This window comes from Nothoprocta perdicaria, unplaced genomic scaffold, assembly GCF_003342845.1.
Source record: "Nothoprocta perdicaria isolate Ctin4 unplaced genomic scaffold, notPer1 scaffold_405, whole genome shotgun sequence".
NCBI lineage: Eukaryota > Metazoa > Chordata > Aves > Tinamiformes > Tinamidae > Nothoprocta > Nothoprocta perdicaria.
The window spans coordinates 352402-372666 of NW_020455650.1; the positions used below are offsets into that span (position 1 = coordinate 352402).

At 50.2% G+C, this 20265-nt stretch overlaps 1 protein-coding gene across 4 annotated transcripts in view; it reads left to right on the top strand.

The window, feature by feature from the left end:
- The window catches only part of MYRF (myelin regulatory factor), a 72546-nt gene extending 52534 nt beyond the window's left edge, over positions 1 to 20012 (top strand). Inside the window, exons 8-28 of one of the 4 annotated variants that reach the window (XM_026045614.1) lie at positions 1795 to 1990; positions 2867 to 2943; positions 3222 to 3332; positions 3685 to 3775; positions 5622 to 5822; positions 6461 to 6569; positions 7195 to 7304; positions 8425 to 8585; positions 9023 to 9095; positions 9417 to 9505; positions 10418 to 10486; positions 11146 to 11226; positions 12843 to 12928; positions 13165 to 13326; positions 14727 to 14832; positions 14932 to 15020; positions 15627 to 15714; positions 16089 to 16163; positions 16668 to 16770; positions 17902 to 17976; positions 18397 to 20012. In XM_026045614.1, the coding sequence (XP_025901399.1) occupies positions 1795 to 1990; positions 2867 to 2943; positions 3222 to 3332; positions 3685 to 3775; positions 5622 to 5822; positions 6461 to 6569; positions 7195 to 7304; positions 8425 to 8585; positions 9023 to 9095; positions 9417 to 9505; positions 10418 to 10486; positions 11146 to 11226; positions 12843 to 12928; positions 13165 to 13326; positions 14727 to 14832; positions 14932 to 15020; positions 15627 to 15714; positions 16089 to 16163; positions 16668 to 16770; positions 17902 to 17976; positions 18397 to 18483 (2239 nt within the window). In that variant the 3' untranslated portion in view covers positions 18484 to 20012. Of the gene's footprint in view, positions 1 to 1794; positions 1991 to 2866; positions 2944 to 3221; positions 3333 to 3684; positions 3776 to 5621; positions 5823 to 6460; positions 6570 to 7194; positions 7305 to 8424; positions 8586 to 9022; positions 9096 to 9416; positions 9506 to 10417; positions 10487 to 11145; positions 11227 to 12842; positions 12929 to 13164; positions 13327 to 14726; positions 15021 to 15626; positions 15715 to 16088; positions 16164 to 16667; positions 16771 to 17901; positions 17977 to 18396 lie in introns of all 4 variants that reach the window. The other 3 variants (XM_026045611.1, XM_026045613.1, XM_026045615.1) reach the window with 3 other exon arrangements.
- The last annotated feature ends 253 nt before the right edge of the window (positions 20013 to 20265 follow it).

Sequence of the window (20265 nt, forward strand, 5' to 3'; positions counted from 1 at the left end):
CTCGTGAGAAATTCCTCCTACCTGATTCTCTCATCCTGCTCCAGTCCAATTATTTGAGGGGGGAAGAGGGGAGCAGAGAATGGCATTTCGTCCCAGAGGAAAGGAGGCAGTCATCCTAAGAACACGTTTGGGAAAGAGGGCGAGGAATGCAGGAGAGAGTGACCTTTCCATATCCTCTGCTCCCTAGAGACTGCTGGGCTTGCTCATCTGATGATGTTCAGTGCTAGTCATCTGCAGCTTCTTCTCTTTGCCTTCTTCTTCCGTTGCTGTACTCACTGGGTATTATCCATCCATCTCTCTGGTTAATTCTATTGATAGTTGATGGAGAAGGTTGGGGCTGTTCTTTTTTTTTTTGGGTGTGATTTTTACAGTAATTTTTATGCCTGTTAGAAGAGGCAATGCTTCCTTTTTTACTGCTTCCCTTTTACTCATGTATGTTCCTTTAAGTAAAGGAATGTCAAAAAAAAAAAAGTGGGATTTGGGTGTTCTGCTAGAAATTCTTGATGGGCCGTGTGGATGAGAGGTATCTCCCTCACCCCCATGTGTCAGGCAGGCAACATGTGCTAGGGGCCCACCAGCCCTGAGCCTGGATTTTTGGTTGGTGGGAGAGAAAGGGGACTTGCTGCGAAGACCACATAGTTCCTTGGTTGCCGTAGTAACCAGCCCATTAAGGAGATGTAGATTAAACCTTCCCAGCTGGTATGTGTTTCTCGTGTGCAGCCAAGGTCCCCCCTCCTCCTTAGACAAGCCAAGGTGGGAGCTGGAGCTTATTACCAGCCGCCCGAGCAGGTGGTTCTGATTTCCCCAGGAATCCACCGCACAGACAAGTACTGCCTGGCAGTAGGGCCAATGTGGGTGACTCGGGGAATGTGGCAGAGCACAGAGACGTGGGAGTCCCCCTTGTTTGGTCCAAACCAGCAGTCGACTTAATAGGAGTTTGATCTGGGCCTTGGGCAAGCTAGTGCCGGTCGCACAGCATGTGGAGCTCTGTTATCTCTAGCACAGTTGAACTAAAGATAAAGACCTGCTCTTTCTGGAAGCATCACCTCAGAAAAGAGATGATAGCCTGTTGTGGCTCGTGATTGTCAAGGGTCTTGCAGCCCCGTTTATAGTAGAGGGATATTTGCTTCAGCATCTTCATCGAATCCTTGTCGTAGGAACTGTGTTTCTTTGCAGCTGAAAACCCTCCTAAAAAAAAATGCTTTGAGTTTCAAGGGAATATGGAAGTTCTGTGAAGTCTCATCCCTGCACAGCAAGATGGCTTTGTTGTGAGGGCTTAGACATGCCRTTGTGTTCACATCAGGTAACGGTGCCACATCGCTCAGTGTGCTGCTCAGCCAGGCAAGCACCTTAGAGCAGCGTCAGTTCAGCCCAGTATGGACTATGTAGCACGTGCTGGTCATCTGCACCATGGGCTAAACGACGCTAGCGCCTTGTTGCAAACTTACCCTTCTCCTGTGTGCTTGCTGTGGCTCAGGAAAGCTGTGTGACTGTGTGTGTGCACAGATGTGGCCTTCARCGTCTGTAGAGAGGTGGGACTGTTGGCACCACAGTTGCTCTTCAGGTGTGCCTGGACATGAAAGTGATCTCTCTCCTTGTCCTTCCCACCTCCTGGTAATGGAGGTGGTATGGTTCATGTACATTCTGCATAATGTCCATGTACCATGCTGTGTTCACCTCTTGCTCAGACAGGGGCTACAGCTGCTGCTGGGCTGCTCATCCTCCCCTCTGTCAATATGAGACTCCGATTTTGTGCACGAGACCTTGGTCTAATACCTGCTGCCTCTTCCACAGCCCTATGCTCACCTACCGCGTAGATGCCGACAAGGGATTCAACTTCTCAGTGGGTGACGACGCCTTCGTGTGCCAGAAGAAGAATCATTTCCAAGTCACGGTCTACATTGGCATGCTTGGAGATCCCAAGTATGTGAAGACTCCCGAGGGCCTGAAACCCTTAGAGTGCTTCTACCTGAAGCTTCACGGAGTGAAGGCAAGGAGGAGATAAGGGTGCAGCCGGGAGAGGGGTGCATGACAGATGTTTGGGATCAGGCAACGCTGCGTCTTTCACATGCTAAGTTGCAGATGTATGCATAGGAGAGTGCTGAAAGTTAAAACAAAGCTTATCCCTTGCCTGTGCTTTCCATGACCCAGCAATTTGGTGGTGGTCATGCCTGGGTCAGCAGATGAGGGCCCATACTGTGCCAGTGCCTCAGGGTTKTCTTCCCGCCACTTCATTGCTAGCTGCTTGAAGCCTGTCTTCTRGCTCTGCCTGCAGGCAGGAGACAAGATGGGAGTGAGCAAAGCAGCTAAGAGCTACAGACAACAAGAAGTGTTCCTTAGGGAATTAGGCATGGCCAGGCTTGTGACTAGGTGTATTTGCATTTAGGACACTAGCTGGAAGAGAACTTTTGGCCTGAGCTATGCCAAGAGCTCCAGCCCCTCTCTCCCACCCATTCATAGCTGCAGAAGAGGAATAGAGAGGGGAGCAAGGGAAACATGGTGTTTTCTGAGCTGGGTTTGATRTAGGCTGGAGAAAGGCCTCCTCTTGTATGCCAGGACTGGATGTAGATGGACTCAGTCACTGCCTGGGGCCTTCAGGTCTGCCTGTCACGCTCTCCTGACTGCAGAGGAATATTGGCACTTGGAGAAAATCTCATCTGCTTTCATTTTCAGGCTACCTCCTGGTAAGGGAAGCACTCGTGCTTGAATAATACTCACACTGAGGTTAGGTGTTGTAAGTTACTTGTTTGGAATCATAGGAGGGTCTGGGCAAAAAGCTGGCATATGCAGAGTCTGGGGAAAAGGAGCTGGGATGGGGAAAATTCCAGTTTTCCACCTTGTCACATGCTTGGTTCTTTTCCTCCAGCTAGAGGCCTTGAACCAGTCCATCAACATAGAACAGTCACAGTCAGACCGCAGCAAACGGCCCTTCAACCCGGTCACGTGAGTATTGTCGGGGATATGTTCATGTGGGGGAATTGTTTTTTGGGAATAAGAAATAGGGTGGAGAATGCCCAGACTGCTACTGTGGGTATAACACCCTCCTTTTCTCTCCTCTGTCCCCTACAGCAAAACTTGCAATTTCCTACTCCACCCTGCACTACTTGAGCCTGTACTCAGTTCATATACCTGCCACGGTGGAAGAGGCCGGGAGAYGGCCCTTCTCTGAGGATCCTCCTCTCCAACAGTGTCCTCATTCATGTCTGTTTTCCCTTCTCCAGGGTCAACCTGCCTCCAGAGCAGGTCACCAAGGTGACTGTGGGGCGGCTGCACTTCAGTGAGACCACAGCCAACAACATGCGAAAGAAAGGCAAACCCAACCCCGACCAGAGGTGAGGAGTGGAGAGGCCTTCTCCTGGCTGCTCTCAGCACTCACAACCTGTAGATCTGCCAGCCCTCAGCTTAGAGAGTGTAGCTATAATTGGGGGGACAGGGAGATGGGTCCTGAATCCTTGTCTGTGTGGAAGAAAGAGGATGTCTCCTGTGCCCAAAAGAAGGGCGTCTCCCACTCTCTGAGGGGTTGGAAACATTGGATGCACCCGAAAGCATAAGGAGAGGTGACATGCAAAGCCTGCCATGACAGCCAGGTGCCTGCATCCTCCAGAGATGAGCTAGACTCAGCAGTTCCTAGTGTTCTGTCCCTGCCACAGGAGTGGCTTCCTGACCTGTCTCCCCTCTTGTCAGGTATTTCATGCTCGTGGTAGCTCTGCAGGCACATGCCCAGAACCAGAACTACACGCTTGCAGCTCACATCTCCGAGCGTATCATCGTCAGAGTAAGTCAACTGTTTGTCTCTACCTGACTTTCAGGATCCCTTTCTTTTTCAGCTTCTAGAGTGCCCGATAGTCCTTGTTGGACTGCCTAGGCAATCTTCTTACCTTTCTTTGAATTTTCAGAGCTTTCCCCTCCTAGCCCTTGCCTGCCTTCTCCAAAACATTACTGTCTTGCCTATAGGTCTGCCTGGGTTTTCTCTTTAGCTTTTACACACCTGCTGAACCCACGTGCTCCAACCTGAGCAGCCCCAAGGCATGCAAGAGTCCGTTGCAGGGAGCCATGGACAGGGAAAGCCATCCATTCTCCCAAGTTTGAACAGCTAATTCAGAGTATATCCGGTTGGAGTGTGGGCCTGGTGTTGCTGAGATTCTGCAGCAGGGACCAGGCTCCAGGAGCAGGGCAGCCTGGCTTGCCTTCTGGGGACCTCCTCCTCTCGCAAGCGCTAAGGCARCAGTGCTCAAATATGAATGCACAGGAGCAGAATAAGACAGGTGCTGTGACCCTCCCAGAGCTCTGCTGAGAGAGCTTTCAGTCACGGGGCCTCAAGACAGGAGTCCATGACTTCTGCGGGACAGGCTGTGATGTTGTGATGGGCTGTGCCTGCCCTGCAGCCTTTTAAGTGACTGTCCATTCCCTCTAGCAAAGGGCTGGTGCGGGGGTAAAACACCAGCAGAGGACAGACGGTGACCCTAGAGTCTGCAGACAAGTAAGTATATGATGAATTATGCAGTCTCCAGGGTTCTCAGTGCAAAGCCTTAGGGAACTGCTAAGGGCTGCCCAGTCTCAAGCCAAGTTGGTCACAGCTATAGCAAGGCCTGCACAGCGGGCCAGGATCCTAGGAATCTGGGCCCAGGAGCAACAGCCACAACACAGTCTCCTTCTGCAGACTTGGTAACTTCCTAGGAAATGAGCCTGTGCAGTTCTGGTTGGAGTTGTTGAGATCATTAAAAYGGCTCTGAAAACTGAGATAACAGACATCTCAAGAGAGCTGGTGTGCTCCTTTGTGGAGAGGGGCAGAGCAGGCACGAGGGAAAGCACAGCCTTGCTTCCTCTGGAAAGAAGCTTGCACAGGGCCAGGCCAGCGGGTGAATACCAAGGGTGTCTCTGTTGTGAGGACAGGCTGGGACCTGTTCCCGGGGCTGGCAGTGGAGCCCTGCGACTGTGTGTCGCTGCGACCTGCTGCAGCGCTCTGTCTCGTACCTTCTGGGCCTTGCTGATCCTGCTGGATATACCACACCTGTCTCTCTGCCTCCCTGCTTTCCGTTTTGTGAGGATGGGGCCACAGATCAGTCTTGAAGTCATCATTAAGGTCATAGTTTAGGTGAACATAGTTAGAAGGGCATGTCTGCCAGGATCCCAACCCATTGGTCTCCAGAGCCTCCTTCTGACACTGAGACCACCTGGATCAAAGTGTCCCAATTTCACCTGAGATCTTCCACATCTCTAGTTCCTTTCTGGAAATTTCTTTTGGGCACAACTGGTCCAGAAATTTTGGAAATTTGTGGACACAGCTGTATCATCAAGGTGTTTCTGCTAATGCCCAACTTTGTTTTCCATCTGTTTTTCTCCCATACTATTTGGAATGGGGCTCTGCTGGAATGAGATGCCTGATACTGTGCAGATCAGCGTGGCAGATATGACTCTCCATAACTGCATCTGTTGTCCATGACTTGCATCTGTTGTCTGTGTGGTGTATCTTGCCATCCACTCTCTCTTGCTTGCCTTAGTGGGCTGGGTCTGAAGGGCTCTGCAGAAGTCCTTAGTCCATTTCTCAGAATGTGCCTGGATACTTTTCTCCCTTGTGTTGTTACTGCTGCTGTTGAGTCTCTGTTTTCTTGTCTCTACAGGCCTCAAACCCAGGTCAATTTGAGAGTGATAGCGATGTGCTCTGGCAGCGGGCACAGCTCCCTGATACCGTCTTTCACCACGGTCGAGTTGGCATCAAYACGGACCGCCCCGATGAAGCCCTTGTGGTCCATGGCAATGTGAAGGTCATGGGTTCCCTGATGCATCCTTCAGACATGCGAGTGAAGGAGGACATCCAGGAGGTAAGAGGTGTGAAAACAAGGCTACCCTCCGGATGACTGAGGATCTGGAAGCACCAGAGAGAGTGTGAATGTCCTTGTGTACCTCTTTCAGCTGACAATTTTGACTGTAACATAGTCTTTTGGAGCGGCTGTGAGCTGCCTCTCTTGATAGGCTGGAAATACCTTAGCAGTCCAGCTGTTTCTATCTATTCCTAACACAGCCTGACCAGTGTGTCCTAAGGAATAATACCTCTTCCTTCAGGAGAAGGAAATGCAGATCTGACAAACCTGGAAGCAGTTGAATAYGTGAAACAGCACACTGGGACCTTAAAGAGCCTGGGTGAAAGACTCAGCTCTGCTCTACTTTTAAAGCCGGATGTAGGTGTACAAAAAAAAGCTGGATGCAATAAAGTCTCATATTTGTGAGAATTGCCTCTGTTCCCGGGTGTGCAGTGGGGTTCCGTCTTCTGGCTTCACTGTCCAAGAAATGTTTCCAATGACAAGAACTGGAGAATAACCCCGATGCAAATGGTATTTGTCCACATGACTAGTCTGAATGGGCTTTGGAACTGGTTGTAAAGGCATTTTGCAGCTTGCRGTCAGGGTTAGGGAAACTTGGGAAGCATTTGTAACATGCCTGCGTTTGTCTCTTGTCCCAGGTGGACACAACAGAGCAGCTGAAGAGGATCTCCCGTATGCGACTAGTACACTACAACTACAAGCCGGAGTTTGCAGCCACTGTGGGCATTGACAACACCTCTGAAACAGGTGGGCTCCCAGTTTCACACTGTGGTTTCCCACTTATGTCTGCAGTGCTGCACCTCACGTTTTGCAGCCTACAGCGACATTTGTTTGCCGGTCCCAGTGCCGCTCCCTGCCTGCTTTGCAGCCGTAGCATGTTGCAAACTCTCTACCGTGGTGGCTCCCAGAGTGGTAGAGATGTGTGGTATGGGTGTAGGAGAGAAAGGGCTTCTCATCACCTCAAGTTTAGGTATCTAATAAAGTTCCCTCTTTAGTGAGGAACTAAAGCAGCTCAGAGCCTCTCTTAGGCCACGATAAGGCGACTCCAAATCTGGAGGGAGCCAGGACACAACTGTGTGCTGTGTGTAGGGTGATGCAAATATCCCTGTCCCCATAACATGAGAATCAGCTGTGAGTGAACAGCTGCTGCCTTCACTCTTTTTCATTCACTCTTCTCTTAGAGAATCTCAGTGGTGTGTAGGCTGCCCAGGCCGTGGAGCCTCCGATGAGCTCTGCACAGGGCAGGATGAGTGCACTTGAAAGGCTACCAGTGCAGAGGGRTCTTGCCAACAACCTCATGGGCTAGAGCAATAGTTGTAGCGGGACAAGCCCTGCCTAGACTGCTGTGACCTGTTGTGCCATTTCCACCCAGGTGTCATTGCTCAGGAAGTAAAGGAGATCCTCCCAGAAGCCGTGAAGGACACTGGGGACCTGGTGTTTTCTAATGGAAAGACCCTAGAGAACTTCCTGGTGGTTAATAAGGTCAGTAGCAGCCTGAAGGGCAAAGGAGGGCCAGTGAGGCTAGGTTGGGGGGGGACTGTGCAGAGAAGTTTCTGTTTTGTTTTTCTTAGCATAAAGTTGGAAAGGGAGGAGTGAAAATGTGGTGCCTGGGAAGTGATTCTCAGCCAATATGCCTGTATGAGGTTCAGACCGGCCTGGTCTGTCAAGTGTCATGAACAGACCCTGAATGGATGGCAGAAACAAACAGGGAAGAAGTAGCCTGATGGTGGAGGGCATCTCCCTCAGGAAGGGCTTCTTGTTGGCACCCTTCTTTAGGGAGAGTCTTACTCATAATCTTTCCTTTCTAGATAAGATAGAGGGGTTAGGTCAAGATAACCCAGAGCACCTGGCAGCCTGACCTCTTCCTAACCTATGCAGCTTGCTTGCTGCTCCTGGTGTCAAGGAGGTATCCTCCCATGGCCCATGTCCATAGTGTTCTCTCAAAGAGGCCAGCTGTCTTTCACATCGCTGTGTCCTTTCTGCCCAGAAAGCCTGRCCAGAACTTGAACTTAGTGCCTTGTTTCTGTTTTGTGGGAGGCTACATCCCTGCAGTTACATCACCAGCTAGTAGCAGCTGGGAGCACGAGCTTTTGGATCTTCTGGCCCGTGTGTTCATGGCCAGCATGTTGCAGTTCACCAACCCTCAGTTCAGAGAGGGGTTGAGTGTTGTTGCATGGTGCAAGTTTCAAAAGGGCGTGTTACAGCAGGCTGTGWGGTTCACCTAGCTGAGCAATTCAGCTTCTGAAGAGGCATCTATCTGCCCCTGTAAATTATCCATGGCATCTAAGATTCCTTGTTCTCAGCACTGAAACAGCACACAAAAGCRATGTGCTGCTTCAGGGAGCAATATGTGGGTTGTAACATCTGTTATTTTGATAGAGTTTGAAGAGAGTTTCTCTTATGCCCTCATCTAGGTGCTGTAGAGATTCAGGTGTGCCTTGGTRGGTGATTCCCCCTGCCTCCTCAATGCTGGATATTTTTGTGTAGCTTTTTTCTTGGGGTAGGGGATTGGGATAACAGTTGGAATGACTGGACCCAGCATGAGAAGCAGGAGTTTCTACATGTGCCAGGCCACTTAGACTTCAGACCTGTCCCCTGGCAGGAGCGGATATTCATGGAGAATGTTGGAGCTGTGAAGGAGCTGTGCAAGCTGACGGACAACCTGGAGACCCGCATCGATGAGCTGGAAAGATGGAGYCATAAACTGGCCAAACTCAAGCGGCTGGATAGCATGAAGTCAACTGTGAGCTCTGGGGCATTCAGGTACAGGCATGAGAAGGTCAAGGGAGCAAAAGAGGTGTCTCCCTGCAAGCCCAGGCAGTCTTAAATGCCATTTCAGTTTGGGAAAGTGAATCTGGGAAGGAATTTGGAGGAATCTTCCCCCCTTGGTGCTGTTAACTYGGTCTGGGAACAGTCGGTTATTGACAGTTGCCATTTGGCCTGTGGTAGAGTTCTGAGATAGCTCTGCYGTGCACTTCCCWACATCTTTAACMTAATCYACTTGATTCCTGGGGCAGAGTTCAWGCTCTTTGKGCAATTCGCTGCATCTGTCCCTGCAGCAGACTGAGTGACAGTAACTCAATCTGTGACTGTCATGTTGCAGAGAATCCTGCTCTAGCAGGAGTACACCTTTTCTCTGAGAATGGCTCCAAGTGCAGTGCCCTGTGCAGCTCAGCGTAATTCCTCCTTTCTCCTTGCAGCCAAACAGGCAGCCAGTTCAGCCGTGCAGGGAGCGTACCCCACAAAAAGAGGCCACACAAAGTAGCCAGCAAGGTAAGGAACCATGCCCAAAACACAGTGCTGCGCGGGGAGGAGGTTGTCTGTCCAGGAGCAACTGACTCTTTTCTCTTATTTTTTCCTATGTATGTTGAAAAGGAGAGATCCTGTCAGTTCCCATTTTCCTGCCCCTCCTACTTGTGGCAGCATTTTAGTCCAGGCCTTACAAAAACATTATCTGGCTTCTGCACTGAGGGGATGGCTTCCTTGGAAGCAGGAAGAGAGCTTTATCTGGGCTCAATGGGATGGGCTGTCCTTTAAACAGAGGGCCAGAGTGGTGAGGTGCCCTGAATGGGTCTTCTGGTGTTTCTCTTGCAGTCACCATCAGTTGTTCCAGAACAAGCCTGCATCAGCCAGCGCTTCCTGCAAGGCACTATCATTGCCCTGGTCATCATCATGGCATTCAGGTAAGTCTGCACACCCATCCTGCCTCTTCTCCACTCTGACTAGGAGGGATTTCTCTCGGAAAAGTCATAGTTCACCTTGGGAGGATCCTCCCCAACCCAGTAGTAGTGTGCTGGTCAAGGACACCCTCTCACTAGTATGCTGCATTGCTGGGGATCCTTGCTGCCTGCTAGAGCAATGATTTTTTCCATCTCAGTACAGAGGATTGTTGTTGCTGCTCTGGCTTGCATAAGCAGGACCAGCTCATCTCAGTGTCAACACGCTGACATCTGCTTGTCCAAGCCCTGAATACCATACTTGGCTCCATCTGCAGACCTCTGTCCATCTAACACTAGCCAGACCCTTGTCTCCATCAACTTCCTCATCTCACACACCCTTCTAGCATAGCCCATACCTCTAATTCTTGTAGTGCCACCCCAATACCCATTCGGGTTTGGGGAGAGGAGGCACACGAATCATTTGTCTTCGTTCACCAGCTTTCTCCTCCCTGTCTTTTTCACCGCTGAGCTGTGGGACATGCTAAACAAACAGTCTATATTCCTACAACCTTTTGGTTTGGCCTGGGCCTGCCTGACCAAGCTGTCCATACTGGAAGCACTGGATTTGCTTCATTTGCCAGAAGCGATGTCACTCCTCACTGCAATCTCAAGGCTTTCAGCACCAGCACAGTCTGTATGCTGGTGAAACGTACAAGTGCCTTGTGAGACATCTTTCCCTGTCACACCTCCCCACCACACTTGCTGTCCTCAGAACAAGCAGGCCAAGCTCTCCCTGCCATCCCTAGGCCGGGTAGTGCGAAACTGTGGACCTAAAGCTTCCTTCATAGGCTGAAGTCCTGTGGAAGCAGATCGGTACCAGGACCTGTCCCTTGCCCCATGTGTATCCTCAGCCTGTAATCATGTCCATCTTTCCAGTGTGGTGTCCATGTCTACCCTCTACGTGCTGAGCTTGCGCAATGAGGAGGACCTTGTGGATATTGATGGGTAGGTACCTCTGGATTCTGTGGGAAAAGTGGGGTGACCAGCGGGGGATCTCCGAGACACAAATCACTGCAGGGTGAACGATCACAGTTCCAGGGAGTCAACCTGGAAAGCCAAATGCTTTCTTGCACCTAAGTCTGACCTCGAGAAAGTTGTTTGGAGTAGAAAGAGAGAGAAAGAGAGAGAAAGAGAGAGAAAGAGAGCTATTGTTTGGCTGCTCATATCCCTACTCATGGCCTGTCTGAATGTTGTTAGATGCCTCCTCAGCTGGACTGAAGCAGCATACGCACACTGGTTGCTGTGGGGCAGAAGCAGCCTGTGCTAGGGGTTTTCTTTCTACAAATTGTGTCTCTGTGTGGGGAGAGCAGCCAGGGAACGGCCCCAGCCCGACAAGCTTGCCCCGGGACAGGCTGTGCTGCTCGTTTACTGTCAGTGCACTTTACTCCTTTTGGAGTTCACTTCACTAGATAATAAGTTTGTTTTTCTCTCTCTCCCTATCTAATTTCTCTCCATTCCCTTTTCTGGTTACTTCTTTCATCTAACCCACTTTCTTTCCACTATGTCCTTATTTTTTTCCCTTCTTGCCTTTTCATTTCTGTTATCTTCCATTCTCTCCTGCTTTCCTCCTCTACCAACCTCCTTTTTCCTTTCACTCCCTGTAGCTCTTTTGCTGTGCCCCCTGCCTGTCTCCTGGCACTCTTTCGGCATAAGGGTCCTGGGGTCCCAGTTGCTCTATGTCCACGGTATGTTATTCTTTTATTATACTGTTATTTAATTGCTGCATCCCTTCTCTCAATTCCTCTTGTTTTTCTTCCATTTGCACCTCAGAAAAAAAAAAAAAAAAAAAAATCCTGAGCAAGATGTGAAAGCAGAGAGTGATAGGAATATCCTTCAGCAAGTGGGATTCCAACGGGAAGGATCATGGATCTCATCAGGAAGTATGGAAAGAGCATTAGGATTAGGGGACTTAACAAAGGCTGAATAAAAAAATTACATATTTCAGGTACAGCAAGAATGGGCAGTCTGAGAGGAGTGAAAACAGTATGCAAAAAGAATAAAGACTTTCAAGGATGAGCTGAAGGGATGTTACTACCTCTTTGTATGTGAGTAACTTTATTATGAAGGGTCACCTTGAAGTAGGAGATGGCATATTGGGAGGAAAAAGGACAGAAAAAAGTTATAATCATCGGCACAGGGARTGTTTGGAAAGATTGACATAAATCTGGTATCTGACCCAGGCAAAGGCAAGATACTGAGGTACCCAGCTGCTCAATAAACTGGGCTCTTGTATTTTACGACTTCAAGAAAAGTAATATCTTAAACAAACAAAAAAGGGAAAAAGGAGAGAGAAAAGAGTGTCTCTGGGAGGTAGGGTCTTACAACAACAGAGGGAAAGCTGGCTGAGATCCTAATCAGAGCAGACCTGTAAAATGCCTCGACTAACATGAACTGCAGGGATGCAGCTGCATACTTCCCTTAAAAGGAAAATGTCTTATCTGTTTATCAGAATCCTTTGGACAAGTCAGCAAAATACTGCACAAAGAGCAATGCAAGGCACAGTTCCCCTTTTCCGTTAAGCGGAATGTTTCACAAGAGGCTATTAAATATTAAAAATAGCAGTGGCCACGGGATGCAAAATAAAGCTATGTGTGAAAAATGTTGACGAGAGAGGGAGAAACTTGAGGGATAGTGGTAGGTTTTCAGCTCTTTCAGTTAGCGTTGGAGGATGATATTCACACAGTCTCCAGGAGACTGAGGTGACATCGTTCTTTCAAGAGGAAATAAATATATGTATGATATACACATATGTATGATATACACATATATGTATGATGTACACATATATAAATATGTGTGATATGTGAAGGTGAGTGACCTAGAGTGTTGAGACCCAGGCATTGGGCATGGTGATGAGCATAGGGGCTCCCAGACATGAGGATTTTCAGTGTGACTGTATGAGGGTAATACAGGGTCTGAGGTCATAAAACTGCTCAGGAAATGAGTAGTAGAAAAGAAGTTCTCTGAGGACAGATTATTGCACAGTGATCACTGAGGCAGCATAAATGGTGTCCTCTGAACCAGCTGGGTCTAGTTCATGACAGTCTTGCGATGCCTAAACCAGTCTACAGGGGCATCTTTTTATCATCTTAGCTGTTTGTGTGCCTCTGTCCTGCGTTGCTCTCCTTTCTCTCACAGCTCCTTCTCTCACCTAGTCTGCTCTTCCCTGGTGCTGCGCTCCTCATGTCTGCTTTTGCTCCACATACCAGGATCCATCACCCGCTGACTGCTACAGTCACTTCTCCTAGTGCATGTTGTCCCCTGTACTAGAGGTTTTCATCTGTATTTTCCTAAATTTTAGGTCAAGTCAGAACTTTGATAAAACTCAGTTGGTGCCATCCACAGTCACATCTGACAGAGCCAGTGACAGGACCTCAACGCACCAAGGTGGGTCACAGYATTGCAGAGAACAGCCAGAAAAGCACTGTCATGTATTTGTGGTGCAGGGTGATGAACATGGATGGATCTCTGTGCCAGAGGTTCCCTTGCACTGGCCCGCTGTTACGTTGGGTGGTCCTGAGTCTGTGGTTTTGTGGAGAGGATGCCCAGGCCTCTCCGTTCTACTGAATGTAGATGTCCTCTCCCTTTGCTTGCTCTGAGTGTCCCTACTGTTTGCCCTGCAGTCACAGTGAACGTGCATGACTCTGTCTACCGTTTACCTGGCCAAAGTGTGCTGGCGTGTTTCAACCCTCCGTGTTTCTCCACATGCTGCTCTGCTGCTCCCACCAATGTCTCCTCCACTGCCCTCTCTGAGACCAGCCCCACTCGTGCCACTAACAGGACAGGTAAGTACCAGCACAGCAGGAGGGARGTACTGGGACAGTGCTGAGGTCTCTCAGTCCTACTGTTGCTTCATCTTGTGGCTCCAGCTCCTCTTCATCTCATTTCCTCCCTCTGCACCTTATGAAGAGGATCCCTGTTTGTAGCACCTGCTGCCTTTGAAAGTCAGCTTCCAGGTGGAGGGAGGGGATCCTGATCCTGCCCCTCAGCTCTGTCGAGGCCAAACCTGGAGCACTRGGGGCAGTTCTGGGCTCTCCAGGACAAGAGGGACATGGAGCTTCTAGAGAGGGTCCAGTGTAGAGTGWCAAAGATGATTAAGGGGCTAGAGCGTCTATCTTAGGAGGAAAGACTAAGTGAGCTGGGCCTGTTTAGCCTAGAGAAGAAAAAAKTGAGAGGGAGGGTATCTTAACAGTGTGTACAATAACTGGGGGGAGGATGTAAAGAGGATGGGGCTAAACTCTTCTTGGTGGTGGCCAGTGATAGGACAGGGGGTAGATGGGTACAAATTGGAACACAGGAAGTTTCATCTGCGTGTGAGGAAGAACCTTTTTACTGTGAGGGTGACAGAGCCCTGGAACAGGCTGTGGAGCCTCCTCCTTTGGAGATACTCAACACCCACCTGGGTGGGATCCTGTGCAACACGCTCCAGGTGGCCCTGCTGGAGCAGAGTGGATAGAGTAGATGTACTCCAGAGGTACTTTGCAATCCAAACCTTTCTGCTGCTCTGTGTTGAGACCCAACCTAGCAGGCAGTGTGTGGGGCCAAGTGTGATTGCCCGGCTCGTCAGCCTTCCCTGCCGCAGCACAGCGTGTTGCACGCATCCATCGTCATGCTGCAGGGGTGAGGACTACAAAGTCCCTGGCAGCTGCCTGCTCTGCCAACCTGGGGCCATGAGAGGCTGGGCAGGGCAGGCCAGCGTGTCCCTTGCAGCCTGGTGTCGTTGCTGTGTTCACAGGAGCAGGGTTTGGACAGGCCATGAGGCATGCTGCCTCTTGTTGTGCTTTGGAGAGCTTGCTTGCTCATTGAAGGAGGAGCACTGCTTCAGGCAGGGCCTCTGGAGTCCCCGAACTCCTGGAGTCAATTTTTAACCCTGTATTAGACRCTGCTTCCTATCAGAGCACAGGTCTGTGCTCCCACTTTGTTCCTGCTGCCTGTAGGTTCCATTTGCTGCAGTGATCCCATCGTTCTCCTCACACAGAGCACTGGGGGGACTCAGCTGCTCGTAAAGGTATAAAGTGGGGACAGAATGAACCCCCAAAGCTTGTAGCTGTTCCCTCTACACTTAGCCCTTTCACCCAGGTGAGCTGAGGCTCCGTGGGGCTTGAGAAGTTGSGAGGGCTGCCTGGCTTTCTCGATTCCTTGAGTACAACCTCTCTCAATTCTTCTCTCCCTCTTTTCTTTACAGACCAAAGTCAGATCTCGCTTCTGCCAGTGACAAATATCAAAGCTAAATCGAGGGGTGTCACCGGGAAAGCGACCTCCTACGCCAAATGGCCAAAGACACCTGACAGGTCTCAGGGTTTTGGCAGCCCCAATGCCAGCCCCTCCTCCCCTTTCATCCACGTCCAGGGCAAATCCAAGTACATCTCCAACCTCTCGCTCTCCCGCAGCAACTCGCCGCTGGGGCAGGCCCGGCAGCAGCGCAGTGTCAAGCAGCCGGTGAGCGAGTGGCCCCACGCAGGGCATCTTGGCACAGATGGTAGGTGGACCCTCTTCTCTTCTGTCCCTGTGAAAAAAACTGTTTTTCTGCTTAACATGGGCTAAACACCCAGCCAGAGAGTAGAAAACTCCAGTCCGCRGGGACTGGGGCACGTTGCAAGGGCAGTCAGCCACCTCTGGAGCTCAGTCTGATAAGGGTGCTATGTGTTGCTGGCAAGGGTGATTAAAAGACGTGCAATAGGCAGTGTTTGCAGGATTCGGAAGCCCTTCTTTGTCAACAAGCAGTTGCACTCCCCACTGTGCAATTTCACACTCGAGGTCGGGTCTCGGTGCCAGGAGCAAGAGGGATGTCTGTCTCGGCTGCCCGTGTTGTTCYGGGGGTGAGCCCAGAACCTCAACAGCAGCCAGGCCAAGCCAAGCCATGGCAAAGCAGGGTGTGATCACTGGTGTGAAGCATGGTGTGCTTCAGCTCAGCAGGGCCCAGTACTGTGTGAGGGTGGAGGTGACTCACCCAGGCCGTGACTGCACAGTCCAACAGCAGTCTGAGCCCTGCCTCAGACACCACCTTGAGGAAAGACAGTTTCCATGCCAGACATCTCTTCCAGTCCTCCTTTTGCTCCTCTTAAATAATGTTTCATATCCACAGGGTCAAGCCCAGTGCTCCGTTCCATCCGGCTCTTGGAAATTAATGTAGCCATCCAGTCGCAGTACTGTGCTGCCAGTGACGCGTGCAGGTGAGCAAGGCCRGGCTTTCCGACAGCTCTGATGGCAGCAGTGTTCTGAAAGCTCCTGTAAAAAAGAGCGGACAGCCAGTTCTTAGAACCTCGTGRCTTCATCTTTCCTGCTACTGTCCCAAGGCAGCCCATGCTGCCCTTGGGCAGAGGTACTGGTCCACTCTCTGAACTCAATCCCTACTCCATTGCTGGGCATGCCAGCAGGATGACTGCTGCCCCTCTGGACAGTGATTTGGTGAAGAGCTTGGTAGCTGGACAGSGGATTCCTATCCTCTGAAGTCCCAGCCAAATAGAGAGTCTGGGTCTTGTCCTGGGCTGTCTTACAGCAGGATGAACTGGTGTTACAAAGTCTAATGCTCCTTCTCTGTCCTCAGGACTGGAAACTTCACCTACCGCATCCCTGTCAGCCAGCTGACAGCAGTAAACACCAATCTGACCCTGGAGATGAAGTGAGTGACCTAGACTCCTTTTTTATGTTTTTTTTTTTTCTGTTCCTGGCAGAGAGTAAGGGTACAGAACATAAGGTTGGTAGGGATCCATCAAGATCCTCTCAGAGAGAGAGGATTTGCGGAGTGCCAGTCAAGAGTGGACCAAGAAGGAGGTGAATCTAGAGTGTAAGAAAAGATTAATGGGGGAGATGGTCTAGGAAGTAGGATTTGGAACAAGAATCCAAAGATAATTGGAGTAGTAAGCAGATACCACAAGGAAGGATCAGGAGGAGCTGTGAGCAGAAGTATGGGAGAAACTGTCACTCCTGTGGCTTCTAGTGGACATGTGGGCTTGGGGAATGCAAAAATACAGTGGAAAGTTGCTGGGATTARATTTCAGGGTGGGCAGTCTGCTCTTTTGAAGTCAGAAAGGTCACTACGTGGCCTTTCTGTCTCCTGCAAGTGCTAGGAAGGACACAGCGCAACCTGCTCCCTTTCACGACCTCACTGTCTTTGTCTCTCTAGCACCTCTTCTGTTGTATCCATCTCCCTTTGTGGCCTTGTCTCTAGCGACCCATGCCACGATGCCACGAGCACGGACAGCCTCATCAATGCCACCGACACCCAGGTAAGGGATACGATGGTTCTCAAAGCCCACACACTCACAGGCAGCCAGGTGTGTTATCSTGGTACAATGCAGTTACCTCCAGAGCAGGGGTCAGGTGAGCCAAGGCAGTACGAAAGTGTCTTGAGAGGTTTCATGCTCTGATAGCCTTACTGTGTACTTGCTAATGTAAATGTACTTCAGACATGTCTGCATGCTCCCCAACAGGGAACTGTTTGCCTACCAGATGATGGATGCTGTGATCACTCATATGAAATCATCCCACCCAACCCTAAACCTTGGGCCTAAACCTAAGGACTATTGGAAAAAGCATAGCTGAGACAGTATGTTGTTACACCTGTCCTAATGACACTCTTCTGGGAGTATATTCCCCACAGGTCCCTGTGGGCTGAGTCTCTTCGTGAGTTATGATTCCCTCTAGAAGCGCAAAAAGTTGGGGTTGGGGGGAGGTTGACAGTGTGTTAGAGAGAAGTGTAGTACCAGGTTGCAGTAGCTTGCTGCTTCCAAGGCAAGGTACGTGATATGGCAAAAAGAAAGGGAAAAAAAAAAAAAAAAGGCTGGCTGTGTTTTTAGTATCCCAGGAGGCATTAGCCATATTTATTAATATTTCAAACGAAAGCTCAATTGCTCAAGGCCAAGGGAGCAATAATTACCTGTGCAATAATGACAGCTGCTTTTCCTTTGGTCTCTGTGATGGCTGAAGCAGCAGCCCAGTTGGGGAGCTGCACTTCTAAGAAGCTGAAGAAACAAGTGTGGATGTCCATTCTAAGAACCCAAGGGTGATGGGGAGAGGGCCAGCTTCCAGAAGAGGCAGAGAAGAGGCGAGGAGCTTGGCAAGCACTGTACTCTTTATAAGCCCAGTATTTTGTTGCATGTTTCACCAGCCTTTCCACCAACTAAAGCCAAGGGCTGGGCCAGCTTCCATGCTTGTGATACCTGTGGAGCTGGGTCAGATGGTTGAGTGGCTCTTTGTTTCACTCGGTCCAGCCCTGTTGCTGACCCTGGTTCCTCCACAAAGACAAGCTGTAGAGTCATTCAGCACAGTGGTGTTATGTATTTCTTGGCCAAGCCCAGGAAAAAGTTGCCTGATGCTCAGGGTTAGTCTCATCCCCGCTGTTGTGTTTTCTTCCCCAGGAAACAGTGCACCGTTGGCCTCTTGTGATGATGTCTTTCCAGGAGTTCACCTACCACTTCAGAGTAGCACAGCCTGTGAGTACAACTTGCCTTTTTTCTTGTCCAGAGCTGAATGCAGAGTGGATCAATAATACCACAGAAGAGTGGGCAGAGTGGTCTCTGCTCATGTGGTTAGTGGCCACATTATGCCTGTAGCCTTCCACAACCCTGTGTATTTTGCTTGTTCCCTTTGACACTGTTACACGTGTACTGGAGAAAGGTAATTTACTTGGGGAACAAGTGCACACTCATGCACTGGGAAGGGAAGGACGATGGAAGAGCAATCCTGCTCATATGCGTGCTTAGAAGAGCGTATGATTTGTGTACCCTGAGGCAGTATGTGAAGCTGGAGACTCACCACCCTTCACTGTCTCAGGCTCTAGTTGAGCCCCAGCTCCCTTTGAATACGTATCTTGCTCCTGTTTGTAAGCTGCTTTTCTTACTCTGTTCACATAGGGTCGAGCCAACTGCAGCACCGCTCCTGAGCAGATTGGACACCTTTTCACTGACTATTATTTTCAGTTTTACTGGCTCTGTGAGTGAGTCCTGGCAGCTTCRGTACCCCCTGGTTGGAGAGAGGAGGGAGACTGGTGGCACAGGGGAGACTTCTCTGCACCCTCTTCCACTAGCCCCTGGCCTCTCCTTGTCCCTGTCTCCCGCTTCGGGTGCGGAGTTGGTTTGGTGTTGGCCTGTTGACACAGACACAGCGSAAGCAGAGCACAGGACTTAGGCCACAGAAACACAACCAATCCCGCCCTTCCTCTTGGACTGACCTTATCGCTGACTGCTGCCACCCTGTGCTGTCCTAGACAACTCTCCCCTTCCCCTACGGGGCTACCTGTGCCCTCCATCACTTCTCCCTCTCCCTGCTACACTGGATTTGAAAGCATTACACTGGATTGTATGTGGATGGGCCTGCCACATCCCAGAGCGCAACTGGGAGCTCCACCGTGTCTACTGGCCCCGAGGTGCTGCATTCCCTCTCTACAACACTGGAATTGCTCAACAGTGGAGGCCTTATATTGAAACACTGGAATTTATTGTGGAAAGGAAGGCTGTGCCTAGACGTACACTGGAGTTGCTGTTCCTTCACAGYGGCCCAGGGCCATTCCTGTCAGCCCCGTTCCACAGACTCCTGGAGGCCACAGGGTCCATGAATTGTGTGTTTTCTGCCGACGACAAGAAAAAGGGCAAACGTCACCACCTGCAGGTTCCCTTGCCCTCCTCACTGTGCTCCAGCCTCCACAGTACACAGGTCTGCATGGATGAACACAAGAACCTCACTGAGATGCTGCTAAAGCTGTGCACAGACCTAACCACGTGGCGGGGGGATACTTATCAKCAGTGCACGGGAGAAAAATTACCCAAGAGTTACCTGCCCCAAGTGCCATGGGAACCCGCTCCTTGTCACCGCGTGTCGCCTCTGTGTGATGGGCAGCTGCTCCGCTGGCTGGGGAGTCGCCACAAGCACCGCTGCCCAGATGTGCTAAAGGGAGCCCAGCAGCAAAGGCTGCTGCAGCCTGCGGAGCAGGACGGGGCTTGTTCCACACGCCGTGGTTGGTTTCTCCGCACTGCGTGACGAATGCCTCTCTGCTGTCTGAGGAGTTGCTGCTAAGCAGTGAAGAAAAAAAGGCTTATCTCCTACCACAGAGGCAGAAATGACAGGGACTGTGGGCCCCCACTCTCACTGTTGTTCCCAAAAAAGAAAAAAAAAAAAAAAAAAAAGCAGTAATGTTAAGTGTATTTTGGGTATTTTACTGTTACAAAATCTTAACTTGCTAAACCACTAATTTTTTTAAGCTGTATAAAAGAAAAAAAGTGCCTTTTCAGTCTGTCACTGCTGAGCTACGTGTTTCTCACATAGGAAACCAAAGGGGGCTTTGCTAAGCTCCGTGTTAAAGCCTGACTTGTACCGTGGTGCTGGGACGTGTCAGACCGACAGCTAGCAGCGCCCRCGTGTCCTCCTCCCCATCCTGCTCCAGCACCTCTAGTAAAGAAGTAAAGACGGAAACATCTTCACTCCTGGATGCTGAGCCACTACCACGTTAATACTTTTGAGACTTGTGTTTTTTTTTTTTTTTTTAAGGAAGCAGCAGCCACTTCTGGGGAAAGGAGATGGCAGGGAAGGGAAAAATGCCGCTCTTCCATCCTGAAGCAAACTCAAAAAGTGATCTCAGAAAACAATCAATCAAAAACAGCCCTGTCACTAGAAGTTGGCAAATCTAACCAAATTAGGTTTGGGTAAGCAAACCAAGGCCCCAGCTGCTGGTCTGCAGTAGAGACAGTTTCAGGCTGTTTTTAACCAGCCCTGAGGAATGCATGGTT